At 38.4% G+C, this 22,639-nt stretch overlaps 1 protein-coding gene across 1 annotated transcript in view; it reads left to right on the top strand.

Annotated features, from left to right (window-relative positions):
• ANO4 (anoctamin 4) overlaps positions 1–22,639 on the top strand; it is a 182,799-nt gene that overhangs the window by 144,170 nt on the left and 15,990 nt on the right. The window contains exons 16-21 of the mRNA XM_071732949.1: positions 3,661–3,743; positions 10,043–10,183; positions 12,857–13,021; positions 16,511–16,547; positions 19,089–19,200; positions 20,225–20,282. Of these exons, the coding sequence (XP_071589050.1) occupies positions 3,661–3,743; positions 10,043–10,183; positions 12,857–13,021; positions 16,511–16,547; positions 19,089–19,200; positions 20,225–20,282 (596 nt within the window). The remainder of the gene's footprint in view (positions 1–3,660; positions 3,744–10,042; positions 10,184–12,856; positions 13,022–16,510; positions 16,548–19,088; positions 19,201–20,224; positions 20,283–22,639) is intronic.

Genomic DNA, 22,639 nt, shown 5'->3' with positions numbered 1-22,639 from the left:
AAGAGATGTTGGTATATAAACATCCTGTTCTTCAAAAAATATGTTGACCCATCACCTCAGTTGTTGTGTTTCTGCTCTGTTTAAGCAAAGTTCTGTAATAGAAGTAAAAGTAACTGGTATGATAGGAAAAATAAATGGCAGTTGTTAAGGCATACCCAAAAGATGTAAGAGTTAAAACAACTTTCATTTTAAACTGATGTAGCAAAGGAAAGAAGATTAACTTCCTTCAGTACACAAATGGAGTTCAGTGGTAGTTTGTATAAGCTTTTCTGTACTGGAGCTTCTGTTGAAAGAAAAAGCCCTTTCAAAAGGATTAAAGCTATAAATCTCTGTGGTTTATAGGAAAGAGCAAGTGCCTAAAAAAGTCCCTTAATACTTCCTTTCTGTTGGTGAACAGATTGTCATTGATACTCACTGAGATGTCATCATCTCAGGAGCTGGAAAATAATTTCTCCTTTTGAGAATGTCTAGTCTTGATGATACTTTCCAGATGTTCAGAGTTTTCAAAAAGAGGAGAAAAATAGCAGTTTTTGTGTTTCTATGTTAGAGGGAAGCACCTATACTTTGCCCTTTATGTGTGCCTTGAGATATGCCAAGCTTGATGAAAAGGAAGGTCCCATTTCTAGGAAAAACTCTCTTTTTACTGTCTGAACTGGATACTTTCCAAAGACAGACAAATAACAGAAGTTACTCATTCTGAAGAAATGTTGACATTTAAAGTGCAGAAAAAAAGTTCTTCTCAAACAAAAATCTGGGTAAAATTTGATAATCAGTTGACTTCCAGCATGTTGCTATAAAGCCAAATGGAACTGTAGCTTTTGCTTTTCCAGTTGAAGTACTGGGGGAAGATTTTGCAAAGATGTCACTGCCTAGATCTTTCCTGAGGTTCAGTAGCCAAGTAACTGCCCAGCAGGAGTATCCAGTTATTTATCATTTCTCCTTATCTGCTAGATCACATGGTAGTTTATCTGTCTGCAGATCTCTGGGAGACTAAGGTACACAAGAAAAGTCCTTTTTGAAATTTCTTCTTGTCTACCTAGAAGCATGTTTCCTTTGACAAAGGAAATAGCTCTAGAACACTTGCTGAAAGGGAAAGCTAAGGAAAAGGGCTGGCATGAAGAATTTAACACTTTTCTTAAAGCAATAAGAAATGCCAATGTAAAACATTTTTTCTAAATATACCAGCTAGTATAATAAAAGGTTTTACTTTCCTACAAACCTTGCTTCCAGCATGGAATATATTCCAGAAGTCAGGATGGATATATCAAACAGTGTTCTGAAATACGACAGGAAGAGAATCTCTGAGAGAAGGTCGGGATTGAGCTATTTGCTTTGAGAGGCCATTTGCATTACTAGATAAGAACACAGTATGCTTCAAAAGCATCTGAGGAAATGATGTTAACATGACAGCTGTTTGTACAAGAGGATGTTGAGGGCTGAGCTGCAAGGCTGAGCTCTGAAGCAGTGCAAGCAGAATAGAGGGAAAGGCAGCAAAAGACCTGGGATTGAAGACCAATGCAAAATTCAAAATTCCAGGCAACATTTTTAGAGAATTCTCAATGTCTGGTTTAAACATACCAATTGGAAAATGGGAGAGAGATAAGTGTAACTGTGTCCTGTTGAGCTGTCCAAGACAGAAAAGGGTAGGGCATTTGGCTAGTAGTAATTACTTGGCAGAGACATTTCAAAAAGCAGTACTATTTAGAAGAACTCAGCAATACAGCCTATCAATCAAAGGTGGATGTTTATAGCACATTTTAAAATATCTAGCAAGGGAAAAGTGCATACTGACCTGGATAGAGGGAGAAAATATGTAGCACAGTAAAAGCTAAAATGGTGCTGTGAATATCATCCTATTTGCTACTTAATGATTTGAAAATGGCTTTCTAAAGAAGCTTCAGGAACTGCAAACACTTACTCTGACAGGTGTTAAATATACTAAAAATAAGATCTATAGATTCTTCACTTTAGGTGTGTGAAAAACTAGAAAAAAAAAACCATGTAAGTAAGAGGTTCATGCCTGTGGACTCGTACACCCACTCGAGTGCTGCTTACAGCTGCTTTTTAGAATATAGTAATCAATCAAGCTTGTTTCTTCCAGGTCTCTGAAAAGTGCAGGGCTACTTGTTTAGCTTGTGCAAAATATTTCAATATAAGCTGATTGGAGAGAAGCAGCTCCACCAGATGAAAAGTCAAGGATTGAACAACATGGTGGTTCAGCAGCAGTAGAGCTTAATTAGCACTTACCAGTTTTACTGATCCAAACCAATCATACTGGCATTATTTTTACAAGTCATAGAGACATTGAGATCAGAATATTGAATTCCTTTCTTAATTAGTTTTACTCAAAGCAGCTGGTTACCTGGTGTCACATAACTCCAGCTTTCAGAAAAAGGATGATGAGTGCCATTAAAATGCCTTCAAACCAAATAGCTGCCTCTTTAAACATGCTTTTGATGTCCTACCTTGTCTGCTCAGTGTTCATTTCCCAAGTATTTATTAGCTGCATTGGCTAAAACATTAAAATATAATAATTCTTACTGGATAAAAATTCACTTTCACCAAACCTATGCCAGAGCTTAGTATCACATCATGTTCTTATCAATACAGTGGGGGGGACAGTCCATTAAGGAGATCTTTTTAGGAATGGCTGTGGTGCAGATTGTTAGGTTATTTTGACACTGTTAAAGCTGCTACTCTGCTAGCTCATGAACAAAGAGCTTTTTGTTCTCTGTGGTTATCAGCCTGATGCTTTCCAGTGAGCAATAAAGGGAAGAGCCAAATCTCACAGCAGGAGAGGAAGACATTCCATTGCTTTGTATTACTTTTGACAGCATCTACGTTCTTTTAACACAGTCAATAAAAATAATAAAAAAATAAAAAAATAAAAAAAAAAAAAAAAACAAAAACAAAAAAAAAAAAAAAAAAAAAAATCCCTAAAAAAAATCTGTAAACATAAACAGGCTCACTATTTATCTCCAGAATATTGTTTTATGACCGAGTGCTTTCTTGATTGCTCTTTTCCTCATCAAATGGACACATAGGCATGTGCAGGCATATTACACTACTTTGAGCTCTGTCAATAAGGGCTGCACAGTACAAAATAATTAATTGTCAGATGTTAATGCCACAACACACAGCCAGGTAGTGTAGAAGAAATAGTTTGGATTAGAAAGGTGTAAAACAAAAGTTCCCATTTTCTCAGTAGCACTACACAAATTTGCACATACATTGGAATGTTGCTTCTTCAGATTTCTGGTTTCTGTGAATTGTAAATGGTCTGCAAGAAGGAAAGTTACTGCTGTATCCACAATAGCCCCAAGAAACCTTTAGCTTCATCAGAAATCTGCTGTATCTAGTAGTGATGACTCACAGGAACAATTTTATTCTTTGCAAGTCCTTCCTTGGTTGGTTAGAAATTAAACATTCTCATTTAGCACTAAATGAAATCTCTAAAGCCTCAATCATACTCGAAGCAAGCAAAGTAATCCTTAGAAGGCAATGCTTTTTTTTCATCATCAGAATGATTTGCTCTTCAAAGGAACACATTTATGCAAAGAAATCAAAATAATGTAATAGCTTTATTCAACAGCTCTGTGATAGCAGTTAACATTTTTCTTTACTTAAAAACAATCTTGGTTTTTTTTCTATTTTCTCCAGCAACTGTTTTTCTGGAGTTCTGGAAAAGAAGGCGAGCAGTAATTGCTTATGACTGGGACTTGATAGACTGGGAAGAAGAAGAGGTTTGTATAAAAAATAACAATTCCTTAATCTTTAGTACAAAAAAAGATTTGATTAAAAATGTAAGCATCTTTTTCTTTTGGATTCACTTTCAATTCATCCTTCAAATCTTCATAAACTGGGATAGAAGTGATTTTTCTTCTCAGATGTTTCCTCTGGAATGTGAAGAATCTTTTCTCAGGCCAGACTTTCCTCACTTATTACAACTTTGTGAATCTAAATTAATTTCAAAATATCAGTGGCTATTACTGTGGGAGATGTCAAGAACAAAAATGTACTGTGGGGGGAGCTCACAAATTTTGCTTTTGCATCCAGAGAAATTCTTGACAGCCCTGGGTACCATGAGTTTTTGCAGATGGTCTTTTATCTATTGTTCTAGGTAACCACTGAGAACACTGATGGAGAGAAGCCCACGTGAGGCATGTACCAGCTTCTGAATGTTCAGATGCTGTTATTTAAATATACGATGCTTTGCACAGACTGAGGAACAAGAACCAACTCATAGGACTTAATTTCTCCTTTGTTGGTGGAGAAAATCTCCTTAGGAAGGAAACTAAACAGTAAAAAATATACTTAATCTTTTTCTGTGGTGGTTTCCAGAAAGAAACAGCATTCTCTTGGGACTGAGAACTGAGATATAAGTGGAACTAGCAGGTTTCATTTTGCAGAAGATTCAGTGCTTGTGGCAGAAAAAAATGCTCTTTGAGTGGGAATTGGACACACAAGTGTCACTCTCCTTCGTCTCCAAAGACTCTCCTGAAGATCTTGGAGGGACTGTAAGAGGTTGCTGTAGCAGTCTCAGTACAGTTGAGAACCTATATTGTTGTTTCTGTGGAAGAATATCATTAATCTTTCCAGCAGAGAAACAGACTTCTGAGTTAAGGGATTTTTGTCTCTAGGAGGCAATGTGGTTTAATGAGGCCATGAAATGGTATAATTGCTCATTCGCTGCTAGGCTGTTTTTTTAAATGTTTAATGACCAAGAAAATAATCCAAGAATGTAAAATGAAATAACAACTGGAAATTGGTTTCTTTGTAGCAACAGGAACATAATTATTTGTGTGCATATGCTGTCAATTGTTGGTGATACTTCAGGACTATTGTCATATATTTAGAAAATACTCTAGTTCTGATTTAATTCTCCTGAGATCAGCAGCCTGCAGCCTGCACCTGCCAACAAGTCCCAGAGAGACCACACTCAGATAGTCCTGCCTGAGGTCCAGGTATTGATCAGGACTAAATAGCAGTGATCATGTATGTCCCCTCATTGGATAGTAGCAAAAAACCCACTGCTACTGATAGCTAAGTCATGTACCAAACTGCACTTTCCAAATCAAGATTACAGCCCAGTGTTCCCAAAAATGAGAAGAAGCCTTTAAATTAACAAAATAGACAAGCAGGTACAGTATGAGGCCCTTTTTATGTTTTCCCAAGGAAGCCATGTCTTGCAGATGTTTATAGTTTAGGGTACTATTTCTATGCACTTTTCACCATTTAACCTACCTGGATTTGGGATTATGTTGATTTAGAAAGCCATCCACCCAAATCTTCTATGATTGGTTCATTTATACACACTGAATTTTTTGGTAAGGCTGTTCTTAAGTGATGCTTTGGTTTGTTTGGGTTTTTTGCCTTTTTTTCTTCCACGTAAGGAAGGAACTAAGTGTTTTCTGGCTCCTGTGGTAATGCTTGGAGGAGTCTTTTGCTCACACAACAGCTCCAAACCCATCCCAGAGCACTCTCCATCCTGTTTTCCTCTCCTCTTTAAATACATGCTCAACCTGTCCTCTGCCTACAACCATGTCCTCTTGCAGAGCCTAGAGGAAAGCAGTCCAATGGAAGATCAGTGCTTCTTCACAAGCTTTTTTGTAACAGCACTCCTATGCCTATTCAACCAAGCTTTTAGCTGAAAGAAACACTGAAAAGACAGAAAAAAAGTAGAGTTACTAAATTTTTCCTCTTCTAGTCAGAGGCCTGAAACGTCTTCTGGTAGTTCAAACTATACTCACCAAAATATTACGTTTTTATCTTATGATGTTTATCTAAGGTTCTTTTTTATAAGAAATGCTTTTGTTTCACTGGCAGATTATTTAAGCTTGGCCTGCAGGCTGATATATGCACACCGGTAATTTTCAGAAGATAACTGCTCCCTGCTGATGGTCAGCTGCTCTTTTATACTCACACCAGGCTTTTTCCAATGAGTTCTGTCAACAAGACCTCAGTCAGGTGTCTTGGGAGAGTATTGAGTGCACCTGCTTCAGAGCTGTTCATTGCAGCTTCTTAGAGTTTTAGAGGGAATTGTGTAAATCTCTCCAGCAGGAGGTAAGTCTTTTCAGAAGCAGCGTTCCAGCTGGTATGCTTCTCTCTCATATTAGAGGTTAAGGATACCAATAGGAACTCAACTGGCTGTTTCTGAAAGATTTGGGTGATCAATCATACAAGTATCAGTATCTTATTGGCATTGGAGACATCAGTTACTCCTTTGTTCAATGTTCAGTGAGATCCCAAGAGTGGCAGCTGTTTGCTTGCCAGATGTGTCTCCTCTGAAGATCCTATGTCTGACAGTGTCTATACTTTACTGCACAACTCAAGCATGTCCTTGCTTTAGGGTCAGCTCTACAGACCTCCTCTTCTTGAGCATCAAATGCTGCACTTTGCCATTGGCACTGGGATCTTTGCAGGACTTTGCCCCTGAGACAGTCAGAGTTTGGAAGCAGGTGTCCCAGGTGAACAAGTGTTGAGATTATTTCCCTTTCTCTGTGGTTTGAAGTCTACCTCTTCACTTTGCTTCTGCCTTCAGCTGCAGGTAGGATGACCTGGAGATGACAGGCTTTGCAAGGATCCCTACGTCTGGGGGTGCTATCATTGTCATCATTGACCACAATTCAGATTTTCTATCTTTCACAAATCTTTTCTACATGTGGCCTTTAAAGGACAAAATGAGGTCCTACAGTGGGTCCAAAGGAGGGCAACTAGGCTGGTGAAGGGATGCAACCACAAGTCCTATGAGGAGAGGCTGAGGGAGCTGGGGGTGTTCAGCCTGGAGAAGAGGAGGCTCAGGGGAGACCTCATCACTCTCTACAACTCCCTGAAAGGAGGGTGTAGCCAGGTGGGGGTTGGTCTCTTTTCCCAGGCAACCCTCAGCAAGACAAGAGGGCACGGTCTTAAGTTGTGCCAGGGGAGGTTTAGGTTGGACATTAGAAAGAATTTCTTTATGGAGAGGGTGATCAAACACTGGAATGGGCTGCCCCGGGAAGTGGTGGATTCTCCATCCCTGGAGATATTTAAAAAGAGACTGGATGTGGCACTCAGTGCCATGGTCTGGTAACTGCAGTGGTAGTGGATCAAGGGTGGGACTTGATGATCTCAGAGGTCCCTTCCAACCCAGCCAATTCTATGATTCTATGAAAATATCCTTGGACTGCAAAGGATAGGACTCCTGCAAGAATTCACCCATTGAAAGTCTCAAGGCACCTTCTGAAATAAAAGAATGCATTTCATAAAGAAATGTAGCTCCGTGTTTGAGAAGCAGAGAGGAAGAAGAGCAGTCTGTTTATGTAGATTGAGAAAGGCATTTCCTGTGCAGTTTAATCATGAAGTTGTACCTGTCAGTTAGATGTCAGTGAGTATTTTATCTCCATAAGGTGAAAATTTGACTCCTAGAAGTGCTGTTCACTAATAAAATCACTGCTAATTAAACTTCTTCTCTACGTTCCATTCAATTATCACTGGACAAAATCAGCCAATTTCTTTCATTAGCTATTTCAAAGAAATAATTTAAAGAGTTCTAATTACCAATTTAAATCACAAGCTTTTGTTGGTGAATATTGTTATTTTTACTAACATCATCTGCCATGTCTAGATTTTGCTTGCATTAGTTTTTGTTGTCAAATTGAAAAATAAGATTTGCTACAAAGGGAAATTTATTAATTCCTATAACAATAGATTAGAGAGGGAAAAAAATATCATTTATAAGACTTCCTCACTTCATTACCACTTTTCTGTTCTAAATGACAAACCAAAGAACTGAAACAACGAAGAAATGAGTAATGAGAATTAAATTTGTTCAGGTATACAACTTTGTGAATTCCTCATCACTTCAGATTTTCACCCAAGGCAGACATGCCTCAGGGATCCTCTGGTCTGGGGATGTGTTCTGGCTCTTTCATCCCTGAATATCTGAATTTCCTTTTCTTGTAAATGAGGTGCAAGGTGGGAGACACAGAGAGTAACTTGGTCTTGGATGGGTGTGCAATAAGAAAACAATTATGCAGTGTTCCTGGCACTCCCAGCTGAAATATGTCTTCTGTTGCTCTTAACAGATTACTTTTTTATTTTAGTGTCACATTCTTTAGATTATTTACTTCAACCAGATAGAGCACTGTTTACTGCCTGCCCTGAGCTGTGCTCAGCATTGCTGAGTTTCATTAAACAGCTACGAAGGTTTGTGCCAGAGTTTCAGTTTTGTCTGGAGATGTATTTGGAAAAAAAGCATCCACATAATCTGAATTGACTGGAGATCATGGTAGATACTTAGGTTCATGGTGGTTATGATAAAAACTCCCCTATAGTGCAATTTGTGAAAGTTAATCAAACCTTGGCTGGGAGAGAGCTGCAGGGAGGGAAGGGTTTCTTGTGTGTGACTCAGTAAATCAGCTGGCAGAGCCCTTACACAATCTGCAAGATGCAATTCTCAAGCACCCTGCTTCACTGCTATTACACTCTGTCCTTTTGCATGTCCTAGGGACACAGGAATACTGCTTCCATTGTTTCTCTTGCTAGGTTATGGTCTTCAGAAGCCTTTAGCCCAGATATGGCAGGAACAGCTTGAGCAAGATAGAACAAGAGCAAGGTGTTACACTCTCTCCACAGAAATACACTTTAACTTTTGGATGCAAAGGTGGTTCCCTCAAGCATGTACTTAGTTACACGGGCATTGCAGCTGAGCATACATGCCACTTTTTTTTAAAAGTTATCAGGTTGCTGCTTGAATTTGGAAATTAACTGTATTGAGACAGTACCTTCAAAATTTGAAAGAATGCAACATGACTTTTTCATCCCCCCTCAGGGGAATTTTAATAAAGAATGTAAGATTTTAGATATTTTTATTCGCATTCTAAAGACTTGGATGAGCAGTTAACATTCACCTATTTCAACACAGCCATTTAAGGTCTGGTCATTTGCAAATTTCAGTCAAACTTCAATCAAATGCCATTGAAGGGCTGAAAGTGTCTGAAATTGGTAAGACGGGTTGCCTGTTAAAAAGAAATTCCCAGAAGAAGCCTGGTGGAAAACTGTGAAGACAGCCCTGTGCTGTCTTTCTGCTCCCCTGTAGCCAGATGTACCATGGGCCAGCATGCACTGGAGCACTGTAAAGCTTGATTTAATGTATATGGACTGCCAGCAGCTGTGAGAGGTCATCTTTGCAGCCTGAGGCTTTCTTTTTTCTTTGAGAGCATCCCTGATGTCAGGCTGGAGTGAGGTGGCACAGGAGGTTGGTATGGCAGGGTGGTAGGGTAGCCCTCCCATGGCTCAAAAACATGAGGTCTTACCTGAACTCAGAGTAAACCCTGTCTTATGACAGCGTTGTAAACAGGTGTAACCAAGCCTCTCCTCAAGAAATCCCTAGGTTTAATATCAGAAGAGTTAACCTTCTTAACAGAAGAGTTATGCTGTTGAAAGTTATTCCTGCTAAATATATTGGCCAAGTTAGGAAGAAATTAAGCAATATTAGATGACAGAGCTACTTCTTTGAATGCTGAGTAACTTTTGTTGATAATGGGAAGGTAACCAATTAGCCATCAAACAGCAATATGGTTTTAAAAAAAAAAAAAAGTTTTTTTTTTCCTTTTTTCCTTTTTTTCCTTTTTTTTTCCCTTTTTCTCATTTTTTTTCTTTTTCCTTTATTTTTCTTCCTTTCCCCCCCTTTCCCCTTTGTTCTCTTTTCCTTTTCTTCTTCTTTTTCTTTTTTCTCTTTTCCTTTTTTTCTTCCTTTCCCCTCCCCCTTTCCCTTTTTCCTTTTCAACCTTGAGATGATTTGGCTTACAGAACTGTTTAGATTAGATGGTAATTAGGGAATTTATTAAATATTTCCCTAATGTGGTTTCCTGACTACAGTGAATTATTGTAGTTCTTATAAAGGAGACCTGATTTCTCTCCTCAGCTTTTATAGTAGCTGTGCCAACTGCTGAATTCAAAGATGTAATTCCCAATAACAGTGATCTGAAGTTTTCTACAGAATTTTTCCTAGCTGTGCTGCATGTGAACATTGTCTGTCTGTCTGTCTGTCTCTGTCCTTCAGGAGGAAATCCGTCCGCAGTTTGAAGCCAAGTACTCCAAGAAAGAACGAATGAACCCCATATCTGGGAAGCCAGAGCCTTATCAAGCATTTGCAGATAAATGCAGCAGACTCATTGTTTCTGCATCTGGGATATTTTTTATGGTTTGAGAGCTTTTATTTATTTACCAGTTGAAAAAAATCCAACTAACATTTTCTCTGCTGAAGGAGTATGGAGCTTCTGGATATGACAGCTTGAAAGTGAAATGAGCTCTAACATGTTTACTGCAGGCTGAAAATCTGTACACAGCAAGTAGCCTGAATTTATGTGAAGTCCTATCCTAGTTTACTCTTTGCTGTGTCCCACAGGTAGTTAAGTCCCCCCTTCAAGGCTATCCATACAAGGCTGGATGTAGTGACACACACACTGGAATAATGATGATGCTATCACATTTAGACATCAACTTCAGCTGACTGAATTAGCTCACTGATTTCCTTGCCTTTCCTCTGCAGACAGCACAGTCTGGGAAAGATGTCATGGAAGAGGCAACTGTTCTTTGTAAACTCTCTAGGGAATCTAACTAAGGGACCTAGGATGCTTAATGATGTTAGTATCTCATTAGTTTTTCAGTGTCTTGAGGAGGTAAGAAAATCGGGCTCATATTCCTCATGCAATTGAAATGGAAAAGATGATGTTTAAAATTAGGCACCTCTTCTGCTTCCAAAGTGCAAAACAAAATGCAGCAGCAAAATCTCTCTTACCATACACCTGCATGCATTTCTACTGAAATACCTCTAACTTCATTGGATTTTTTTATTCACTGTTATTCACATGACAACAGGAGGTAGGATTGATCTTGAAAACACAGCTGGCATTAACTCAGACCCTCATGAAATGTACTAGGGCTTTCCCTGGAGGTTGGAAAATTCTTTCTGTGTATAACTTCAGGAGCTGTGGAGAACCAGGCAGGTGAGCTAACCCACCAACTTTGTGTTCAAATGAGATGGAAGGGAATAGGGCAAAGCGCTTCTAAGAACCTGATGGCTTCAAAACTGTCCAAAGCAATCTTGGGCAAGAAAATCAAGAGCATTATTGAGATGAACCGTGCTCTGGTAGGGCAGATGGATGAACAGAGACACACAGAGAAAAACTGAATATGATAAGCCAACATATTGTCTGACTTGGCCCTTGAAGACACTTAGATCTACACAGGACTGTAGTCTTTGCTCAGAGTTGTTGGTATACCTGCAACATTTTGCATTTTCCTTACATTTTCTTCTTGAAGAGGGAACAGTTTTCACTTCCCAGCTTTTGCAGAGGCAATCATTAATCTTCTTAGCCTAGTGATAGATCTTGCTCAAAGTACTGAAGACAGTAGCCTTCCTCTGGATTGCATGCACCACAAATTGTCCCCATAGCAGTCCTTGAAAGAGGACAAGGTTTATTTTCACTGAAGATATTTTTTTGTAACTCATAGCATGGGTTAGAAAAACTCCGATTTTTTTCCTTACTTAGGTAAAATTATTCCTTAAAGCTTTAAGCACAGGAGATGCACACTTATCAGAATTTTGAGTTAGAACAGTTCTCAAAATTTCATAGCATTGATTCTCACAGTGCAGCTTTTAACACAGCTTGAACCAAATTGTCAACTCCCTTCTAAAAAAGAAAAGTGGTCCTTCTTCCTCTCTATGCTATGCAGGGAACTTAGAAGCAATCCTCTGGTTCAGTAACTTTGTGATGTTTTTATGTGCTGCCAATGTGGTAGCAGAGAACCTAACAAACCAGCCCTCTACATCCAAACACACTTACCATTTCTTTTTCATTTGCACTGGGATTATGTGTCTTAATTCAGTAATCAACAAAACACGAAAACAGCTTGATTAGCAGTCAGTGTTTTCAAAATCATTTTGCCCATTCAATTAGCTTAGATATACTTCAGGTTGATAGATGGAAGCTGTCTGTGCATAACCTTGGAATACACCTAAGTTATGCAAACCATCAGATATTTTCTACTGAAGAAACTCCTCTCTCCTTATCTAATAAGGTAGCTAATGGGTACTGCATTAGAGTTTCTATAAAATGAGTCACCCATGCTGATTCCCAACTATTTGTCCTTTAAGTGGCTTGCTAAACTGTGACATAAATTGGTCACGATGGAAAACAGTTGTCATTTAGTGCTCAGCTGTTGCATATGGAACATCGAGTGATTTAGCATCCCGGCTCAGCTGCGAGGCTTTCACATTACAACTGTCACAGTTGCTAAAAGTCTCATCAGAGAAGAAATTACAAGAGCAATTGAATTTGCTACCTTCCCTAGATAGAATCTTTCCAGAACTGCAGCAAGAAGCAGCTTGCTAGGACAATTTGCCAGGGTTGCTGTTGAGGCAGTGCTTACAAATGGAGACATTTTTCCTGTAAGTGTGAAGTCCATCAAAGCACAAAATCCACCCCAAATGTGACACTGTCAAGCTGAGACGTCTGCTTGAGAGTAATCTTTGCACATAGCAGAGCAGACACATAAGGAAAAATTCTAATTCCTGGAACTGGCAACACTGTTTCTCACATTAACACTGAGAAAGAGAGACATTTTCAAGAAGATGTTTAATACTAAAAATAATTTTAATACTATTTCAAAGCTACTTTGCATTATGGAAAACAGAAAGGACTTCACAATAAGAATAATAGCCATATCAAAACTTTTTTTCTGGAAATCAAAATGGATGCATTTCTCAAGTCTCTTGTTAGGTTGTCTTAGGTTTTGGAGGTTGAGGCAGGAGGTAACTCCTACTCTATTGAAAGTTTTCAGGTTCTTCTCTCTTCTTTTTTTCTTCCTATAGATCTGTGTGGTGATTGCTGCTGTTTTTGGCATTGTTATTTACCGTGTTGTGACTGTCAGCACTTTTGCTGCCTTTAAGTGGGCTTTAATCAGGAATAACTCTCAGGTTGCCACTACAGGGACTGCGGTGTGCATCAACTTTTGCATCATCATGCTACTGAATGTGGTGAGTTAAAGTATCACATTCAAAGTTATAATCAGGCCATCAGATTAATGGATATCTCAGTCTGCTGACCACTGAATGCTTTTAGTTCTCTTTTCAGAAGGAGTGGCTTCTCGAACCAGTTATAGTATTATTGTTTCTATACATCAGTCACTATTTCTGTAGAGTACAATTCCAAACCTAAAACAACATGTAAAGTATGTCTGAATGTTCTAAAAAATATTATAGTGACACATGTCTGTACTGCTGTTTTATCCTTTGCCTCCTTTTTCTCTCATATTCTTATTTATACCAGTTTCAGTAACTCCAGCTTCTGTTTACACAGCAATTTACAAATGTGGACAGACATATACAGACACAATGTTCATATGCAAAAGAATTCCCTTGGCCTGAAAACATCATGAGGCTGGAGCAGACATGACTTGTTTCATGAACTGCCCATGGCCTTTGCCAGGGTACACCAGGGAGATGTTCTGGTGCATTGCAGGCAGACTGCCTGAGGTCAGGTTGTTGTTGTGAACTGGTTTGGAACCAGACTTGGGACAAAGACAAAAATGGAATTTCTATGTGTTAACAGTAATTGAGTATGGAAGACATTAGACCAGGTAAGTGTTTAGTCCTTCCATCAAGATGCAAGTGCTCATGTGTATTGCTGTGATAGCAAAGTGTCTTCTGTTAGTTGCTTTTGGCAAGAGATGTAGGGCTTTTGCTACCAGGTTTTTGTCAATTATAGGAATGCATTTTAAGGGGGAAGAGGGATTGACCTACAAACCATCCAGGTGCTGGAGGCAGGACAATATTTCTCCACCCACTCAGTGGCAAATGTCTTCTGCAAAACCATGTTAGGTTTTGCTCTAGGAGATATGCTTAGTTCCTATGGGAAGTAAGTTATAAGATGTTATTTCAGGCCTGCATATTCCAAGAATTACAAGTCTTGGAGACTCCTTCCCTTCCTCTACAACACTCAGATGTTTCCATCTTGTAAAAATTAATTTTAACAGCCCTTCATTTATATAGCTGGAAATCCCAAGAGGCTTTGCTATAGGACTTCACTTCTCCCTTTGGAATAGGCAAGACTCCGTTGCTGACTAGGACAGTCTATGATGAGCTGTTGACTTCCCTATCTTTTCCCTAAAGTTGAACTATAGGCTAAAGAAAGGGCAGAAAGAAGTGGAAGCTGGTAATCTCTCTGAATTTGTACTGAGTGATCTCTTATTTAATGGTATTTTTTATTTATTTTTTTTTCTGCAGCTTTTGGGGGTTTTCTTTAATCCAGCTAGAGCACACAATAGTGTAGAAGAAATAAAAAGAAAACTATATATATCTATGTCAGTAAAACATCCATTTCCAAGCTCTCATTGTAAGTCATTGTATATGCAGTGAAGCAGCAACAAAGAAATACTGCACAAACAAAATGGTTTGGTTCTCAAAGAATTTTTCAGCTTAGAGAAATTTTTAAAATAACAGAAGATGGCTTGAAGGTGCTATTTGAGAAACTTCATTTTACTTCCTAAAATACATCACATAAATAGAGCTCTGCACTGCAAAGATGGATTTCTTAAGCCTTGTACTCAGTACCATTCGGTGAACACCAGAGCTTTAGATCTGGATATAGCTCATGGAAACAAAAAATCCCCAAAATATGAAACTGCATGAGCCTTTCAAAAGACAGATTTAAGAACATAATCCTTCACTTCCCATGATGGATTAACATAGTTTACTGAAGGACAGTAGTGGTATTTCCTGAGAAAAAAAGAAATATTTTTTTTCCCCAGGAGCAATTCAGGCAGTTGAATCCTCTGCAAACTTTGACTTGAGAAAAGTAGGAGGAAAGCACATGAAGAGATACAGTAATAAAACCAGAATGAACCAAGATGTATATAACATCAGGGAATTCATTGTTAGGAAGCCTAGAAAAGAGCCATTGATCCTGACACGAGTTGACAACCTCTCTAAGCATCAGGAGGAATGTCTAGACCACAAGTAATTTCTAGACAGGGTGCTCTGAGAGTTGAGAGAGGATACACGAGGCATCCATCATGACAAAACAAAATGACCTTTAAGTACAGTGTCTCCCAGATAATCCTGCAGCCCAACCTGGGAACAATCCTTAACTCTACCTAGGTTAATAAAACCTGTTAATTCCAGTGATATTACCCATAGAAAAAGTGAACACAGAACAGAATATGGTCCTTAACAAGGCCTCTTGGGACTGGCAGTGATAAACATCAGTAACAGATACTTAGATCCAAACATTTTTGACAGGATCTCTAACACTCTAACAGGATCTCTCTTACTGGAACAGCAACAAAATGCAGTTTTGATACCCTCTTCTGTGGAGAAATGTAGATGCATCAAATAGCACTCTCCTTGCTGCAATCAGGATATAAACCACACAGGCATTTAGCACTTTTACAGTTGCCCTTAAGAAATGCTTTTAAACCTAGAGGAAACCACGTTTTTCATTACTTGAAACAGAACTGTTTACCACAAAGTTGGCAAAAGGCTATTGGAAGCAAGAAAAGGTTAACATGGATGAGATAATTTGGGATGACTTCAATTCTTAAGAAGGCAACTTGGTCTGTAAATTGCACGTGACTAAGTTTAAGCAAGAGTTTATAAGGATAACTGCAAATGAAAAGAAGCATTGCTGATATGCCCTTTATGCAAGTTGGTACTTCAGCCTGAAATATGGAGAGCTTTGTATCCCTGTAGGCATCGATGAGACATTTAGTGTTTTGTGGAAATAGGCTCCAGACTCATTTAAAGCAACTGGAAACCATTGTATTAATTTACACTAATACTGATGTGGGTGGTCATGTACTTTGTAGGTTCCAAACCCTTTTGCAAATACCACTTGTAAAAACCATCTAAATTAGTTAGCAGTCCCCCAGGGAGTTTGAGAGCATGGAATCTGCTAAATGCAGAAATTACCACTTAGAACATCACTAACTCAGAGTAAGGAATGTGTCTGGTGGGGAGGGATTACTAAAGACTTTCTCTGAAGTAACCCTGTCTCCCTAGTGTCTTTCCTTTCAGCACCAAAAAAATATCAAACAAAACAAAAAAAGCCCAAAATATCAACATACCAGAATATGCTCTTATAAGGGTGATTTTTTTTTTTTTTTTTTTTTAGATAAATGTTCCATAAGTAATTAAACTAAAAACCCAATTGTGCTACTGTTATGCTTTGTGTCTTTGGAAAAGCTATCTGGAAATATTTCACTGTTTATGTAAAATGGGGATAGTGACAGCATTTTTTTTCCTCCATATATGTTGTAGATGTAAAGAGACAATTACAAGCTATAAAAATATTACTGTGCTTTGTCTGATTATATCATTAGTGAATTATTGCTATATAGTTTTATTAATATTATTATCAGAACATCAAAGAGACAATCTGGATGTCAGAGTTAACGTGTAAAGCAGTTAATCTTAGTTCTTTCTCTTTGAGCTGGTCACATATCTAAGGCTGCTTCTTTTCTGTTACAGCTGTATGAAAAGGTTGCTCTTTTCCTGACAAATTTAGGTAAGCAAAATTAAATTAAAAAATTGCATTATATTGTAGTGATTTCTGGTTCCTGTATTGTGATAGCATTCAAATTTTCTGTATAAATATGAAAAATCTTAATTGATTTGTAATAGATAGTAATTAATGTTTTTGCTAGGGTTACAATAAAGGAACATATAAACTAAGCTATAATGCCATTGAATTAGTAGTGACAACATCACCCACCTGCCATGCCAATGGTTTCTATTCCAAAACCTCACCTTGTAAGAACTTAAAACAAATTAGGGGAAAAAGCATGAGTTTTCAGAATGAGTGAGCACTCACAACCTCCAGGACAGGAGAAGACCGGGAAATGGAGGATTCACTTCTGGAAGCCAAATTTCAAACCTTGAAACTAAGGTGCTTATTGACTATTGAACTTAAGCCTTTAAGAGGGACAGTAAATTACAGGGAAAATAACTGGGTGACTTATCACCTCTACCAACACTCAAACTCCAGTGGTGCTTCATTTCTGCCTTCTTTTCAGCTCATCCATGAAGGTGATTTTTATGTTAGAGTAAGGACATGCATTCTAAGGAGAGGATGTAATGTCACTGGGGTAGCAGTAGGCTGTCACTCAGATAGATATCCGTGGCTGAGGCAAAGTCTCTGGCTGTTCATCCTAGAAGATTGCAGCAGTTGGTGGCAGCTGGCAAGGGCTTCTTGACATCAAGAGCATGAAATGAATCTCTTGCTGAAAGCCTACCAAGAGAATCATATTGTGGCACGTGTAGAAGTGGTTTGAGGCCATTATTTTGAGCTTATGCATACTTTTGTACAGTAATGATGTTCAGTGAGGTATTCTGGACCAAATGGACAGATTTTGTTGTCTGCACAGAGGAAACAAACAACTGATTTTAACCAGTGTCAGGGCTTTTATATATCTGGGAAGTCATAGGTGATGTGTTCAAAATACATCTGCGTAAGAACATTTTATTATGTTGTTTCTGGTTAGACTGAAAGCCCTCATTTGTTTGCTGTAATTTTAAAATACATTTGCCTTCTCATATCCATGTAAAAGATACCTGCTAATTACAGTTGAGAAATACAACTTTCAAAGATATGCTTTGCCCTTTTATTCCCTGTGATACCCTGGTGACAATGATTTATGGTCTAGAGACCTTGAAGCTTGATTACTTTCTGCCAGGTTATCATCAAGGTAGGTCTGCTTCTTGTAGCCTGTGTGGAGAGCACTCATATGAAAACTCAGTGAGTCAAGCTGTTCTGACAGTGTTCTGACTATTTTGTGGTTTTTTCACTCTGAAGGGCTAAACTGCTGATTTGGTTTGACTGATCTTTATCAGTGTAATAAGCTCACAGTGGTATTGGCAGCAAAGCTATGTTCAGGATGTCCTTCTTCAGCCTTTACACGACCTTTTTAGAGCTTACATTGGTGCTCCTCCAGGGCATTGCCATTGTCTCTGCTGGGCATCTGAGCAAAGCTTCATCTGCAGCCACCTTGTTAAAGTCAAACTACTCCTTCCCTCAGACTGGCACCTAAAAGAACCCATCCAAAATGTTTTATTTCTTTCTGCTTAGCTGAATATCTATGTACTAGCACAAACACAAACTTGGGGTTTTAACAGGCATTTTCAAATCACTAATACAGAAGTTAATTTATGGTCTGCTTTATGCTTTTGTTGATGAATCTATTTGAAATTTCCTCATGGGTAGGGGAACTCTAATTAAAGAGAATCTAGTTTGTCATTGTTGTTTCTGTACATCCAATACTTAAGTGGAGGCATTTTTGGAAGTAGGATGTGAGTACTACCACTGTGATACTCAGAATCACTATTAGTACTTTCACTTCTCTTCTGATTCCTCCTGTTCACAGCAAGAGTTATGGTTATAAGCTTAATAATAGTCTCCTGCCAACTGGAAGGGAGTTACAGGACACAGTACTGGTCTGTTGGCATAGAAGTTGTTTTGTTAACTTTTGTCTGGATATCTCTTTAGATGGAGTTTAAAGGCCTACCTGAAGGAAAGAATAAGACTTCCCCTTTCCTGTTTGCCTTACCCCAACTGTTGCAAAATATTTTTTCTCATTCATCTGTAATGAGGTCCGTGGGACAAGGATACCTGTGGAGAGTCCTTAGGTGCCAGCATGGTGGGCAAAACCCATGAAACAGAATTACAGGGAGGATTTGCTTCAGTTTCATGTGACATCTCTGACAAAAAGGCAATTACATAGGCTGTAGTGGGGTGCTTTCTGGCAATGTCATTATGGTAGCTTGCAGAAGAGGAAACAAGATTAGCCTGAATTTATGAAGTGCACATGAATTCAGGAGGGATGTTCAATATACACATTGTCTCAACCACTTTCTTTCAGTCTCCTAGGAATATATATATTCAGGTATCAGAAGATATAAATCTTTACAAGCTCACTTACTGTGTGCTGCTTTTGGATACAATTCCTACTGTCAGTTTATATTTTGAAATCAGCAGGCTAATTTACAAAGATATTGCCAGCTCTGATAGATGTGGATTAAATCTCTGAAATTTTGCTCTCTTTCTTCACAGAGCAGCCTCGTACTGAGTCCGAGTGGGAGAACAGCTTCACTCTGAAAATGTTTCTTTTTCAGTTTGTCAATCTGAACAGCTCTACCTTTTATATAGCATTCTTCCTTGGAAGGTAGGATTAGTATCTGCATCCTTGTATGTACAAAACAAAATAGAGAAAAGAAATAACACTGGCTGTAATGAAACAAAGTGGAACCATATCATCACATGTTTCAACATGCATATTCCATAATAGCAAAGCAGGACAGATTCCAGTTTCATTTTCCTTTCAAATAATTTTTAACAGCTGGGAACTGATGCTCCTGCAATACTGTACATGCAGGTCCCTTCACTGTGTCTTTATGTGTGTCATTTGTACAAGTAAGTAAATAGCACTCTCTCTTTTTCTTTCAGGATAGGGTCAGGTAGGGTAGAATAGAACAGAACAGAATGGAACAGAACGGAATGGAATAGTTCAATTGAAAGGGACCTATAAGAATCATCTGGCCAACTGCCTGAATACTTTGCTTCTTCTATTACATAATTTGAACTGTTGATGAATTATGAGCAATCGTTTATTTTCCACAGAAAAGGAAACCTATATAAATATGTATTCGCATGTGTCTTTCTGTAAGGCTCTGAAATACAAATGAAGAACCCTTTAAGTAGAGAAGGGTTGAGTAGAAGAATCCATCAGGATGGATTATTTGCATGTGGGAAGTTGTGGGAATCACATGATGAGAAAACAAGGGAGAATAGTAAGAAAATTATGTTTTCCTAATGCAAACAACATTTTCAATGATTCCAGAGAAAGGCAAGTATCACAGACCAATATCTGGTGTAAGGAGGCGGACTGGAAGTTGGAAGCCACTTTCCAAACTGACATGAACAGTTTTATTCAAATTTTCTGTCTTCTCTGCATATGCTGACTATCCAACAGCAGAGTATTTTGTATTGAAATAAAATTGGAAGTAAAAATATTCTTGGCACTTCACAGAAATTATTCCAGGAATCCCCCAAAACGTTTCAGTGTTACATCTTTTATAGTTACATCAATCACACTAAGATGACATTATATTAAAACAACAGTGTGAGCTTTCTTCTGCTGTGAACAGACTGCTTACACAACATAGTTGATGTATATTCCTCTACTAAAGATTTACAGGACACCCTGGTGCCTACTTACGGCTGATAAATCGGTGGAGACTGGAAGAGGTGAGTGTGTTTTAAGTGAGTTCTCTGCTGCCCACAGATGCAGTGAATGAAAGCAGAGCCAGACACATAACTCTATCTGGGTATTTTTGTCTGTGTTACTGGGTTTTCGGTTGCTGTCTAACTCCACACTACTGATACTACCATCTGCTACAAAATTATCTACATGTTGATATAAATGTCCTTCTCAATGCTAGCAGTTTTCGTGTCAGCATCACATTTGGTTAGAGGTATCACAGAAGAAAGTTAGGGGCTGGAAGGGACCTCGAAAGATTGAGTCCAACCCCCCTGCCAGAGCAGGGTCACCTACAGGAGGTCACATAGGAATGTGTCCAGGTGGGTTTTGAATGTCTTCAGAGAAGGAGACTCCACAACCTCCCTGGGCAGAATCACGTGGTTTAAACATTACTCACATATTTACGCTGAAAATATTTCATCCTTGAAATTAATCAAAGTTGGATATGAATCTGACAATTTTTTGCTTTTTAAAAAAACCCACCTTTCTTCTCATCTTTTCTAGCCTCATTTACCAGGGAGCTAAAATAATAAAATAACAACTTAAAAATCCAGACACATAAAATGCACTTGAAAATTGACCAAAAGAACTGAACAGATTTCCTAGGAGAGCTACTGGCATAATGTTTCATGTCTATAAAACCAAATGGATTTGGAAAGCAGCAAGAGTTTAGCTTTGAAAGTCAGTAAATGACCAATCCCATTTTTTCGGTCAATACATTCAGAACTCAAAAAAACACTTGAGAGTTATTAGAGGTGAGCAGCAACAGTTTCTGGATGAGTCATGGAGCTTCCAGTGTTGCTATTTGCACATTCACATCCCATGGTTTCTTTCCTGTTTCAGAGCAGAGTAGCAGAAACAACTCCACAAGCATATGACAAGTGGAAAATGCAGGTCTTACACTGCCAATGTGAATTTACAAATACTTCTAGATATATAAGTATTTTGGTTAATAGAGGTCATCTGAACACTAGCAAAAAAGGAATAATTTGAAAAAGCCATTCTATTCCTGAAGTAGTGAATTCTGTACACTCAATGAAATGAACTTTGACATATGGGCAGACAGAAAGTCACTGAACATCTCTTCAAAGTCTAAGAAGGGCCAAACTGACCTAACAATTTGCTGCTGTCAAAAGAGTTCTGCTCTTTAGTTGTCTTCCCCCAGAAGTTTGCTCTTTCCTCTTCCTCTGAACTGGCTCTGGCTTGTCCAACCCTGCCAGGAGCCTATTCAATTCCCTGTATCAGCAGGAAACTCTTCCTTTTTCTGGCCAAGTCTAATAAGAAAATAATTGTCTAATAAAAGAAAGTCTCAACTTTATTGACAATATCCATGTTAGGTCTTACTAGAAACATAATGTAGAATAATATAACGCCCAGAAATCCCTCCTCTAGTAGCTCTCTCCTCACCTGTTGGATGAAGCCAAGTATAAGACATTTAATAACATGATATAGTCGGGTCCAGTCTCCATGGGCATATTCAGACTACAGTGTACAAAGTGCATTAGTGATGTTATGGTTGTAACATCACTGCTACTTCATTAATACTGCACCTGTCTCTCTTACGTTATATTGGCTCATGCAACTGATTCCTAAAACCAGAAAAATTACAATTTAATAATATGCTAGAAAAGCTAATTTAAAAAAAAATTATTACTATTATCAGCCACCCTGTTCATCTAAGGAGAAATTGAATGAAGTCAACAGAAACATCAGCAGGGACCATGGTCCTGAGCACTGTATAGCACAATGCATGAAAGAAATTTGTATCACATTTTGTTGCAGGTCATAACTAATGTAATTTTTTTTCTCTCTAAAGTTAAATAGCATCAGTTCAATGACAGTGATCTGTTGGATTTAGCCATAATACGCTGGATCTAATGATGCATCTTGGACTGCCACTGTTTGGAACGGCAAAATCACTTATGCAAACTGTTGTTTGAAGGCAGAAAAATTTTGGCCCTTTTCTGTTTCTTTGAATACTAGTTGAAAAATTGTGGAATTACTTACATTTGTGCTGACTGACCATCTCTCCTAAAAGCAGAACCAGTTCTTCAAGGTCTGGAGCCACTGCTAAGGCAAGCAAGCACCCAGCAAGAGACCCTGAAAACTGTTGTTCAACAGACAGTTCAATTTTTCAGCAAGATTATAGGCTTTGCAGAGTTCACTCAGCATATAGATTAAGTAGTACTCAGTAAACAATATTAAGTCTTTCATTTAGGCATAAATTGCCTGTGCAGCCAGGAGGAATTTTATCTTCATTATTTGACTTGAGGCACAGTCACCCTCCCCCAAAAAATACTGAAATCATTTGAAGAAATGTGTTAGCCTTTGCCTCTGCCCCACC

This window comes from Heliangelus exortis, chromosome 1, assembly GCF_036169615.1.
Source record: "Heliangelus exortis chromosome 1, bHelExo1.hap1, whole genome shotgun sequence".
NCBI lineage: Eukaryota > Metazoa > Chordata > Aves > Apodiformes > Trochilidae > Heliangelus > Heliangelus exortis.
Note: the sequence above shows the minus strand (reverse complement) of the source record. Positions and strands in the feature narration are given on the sequence as shown.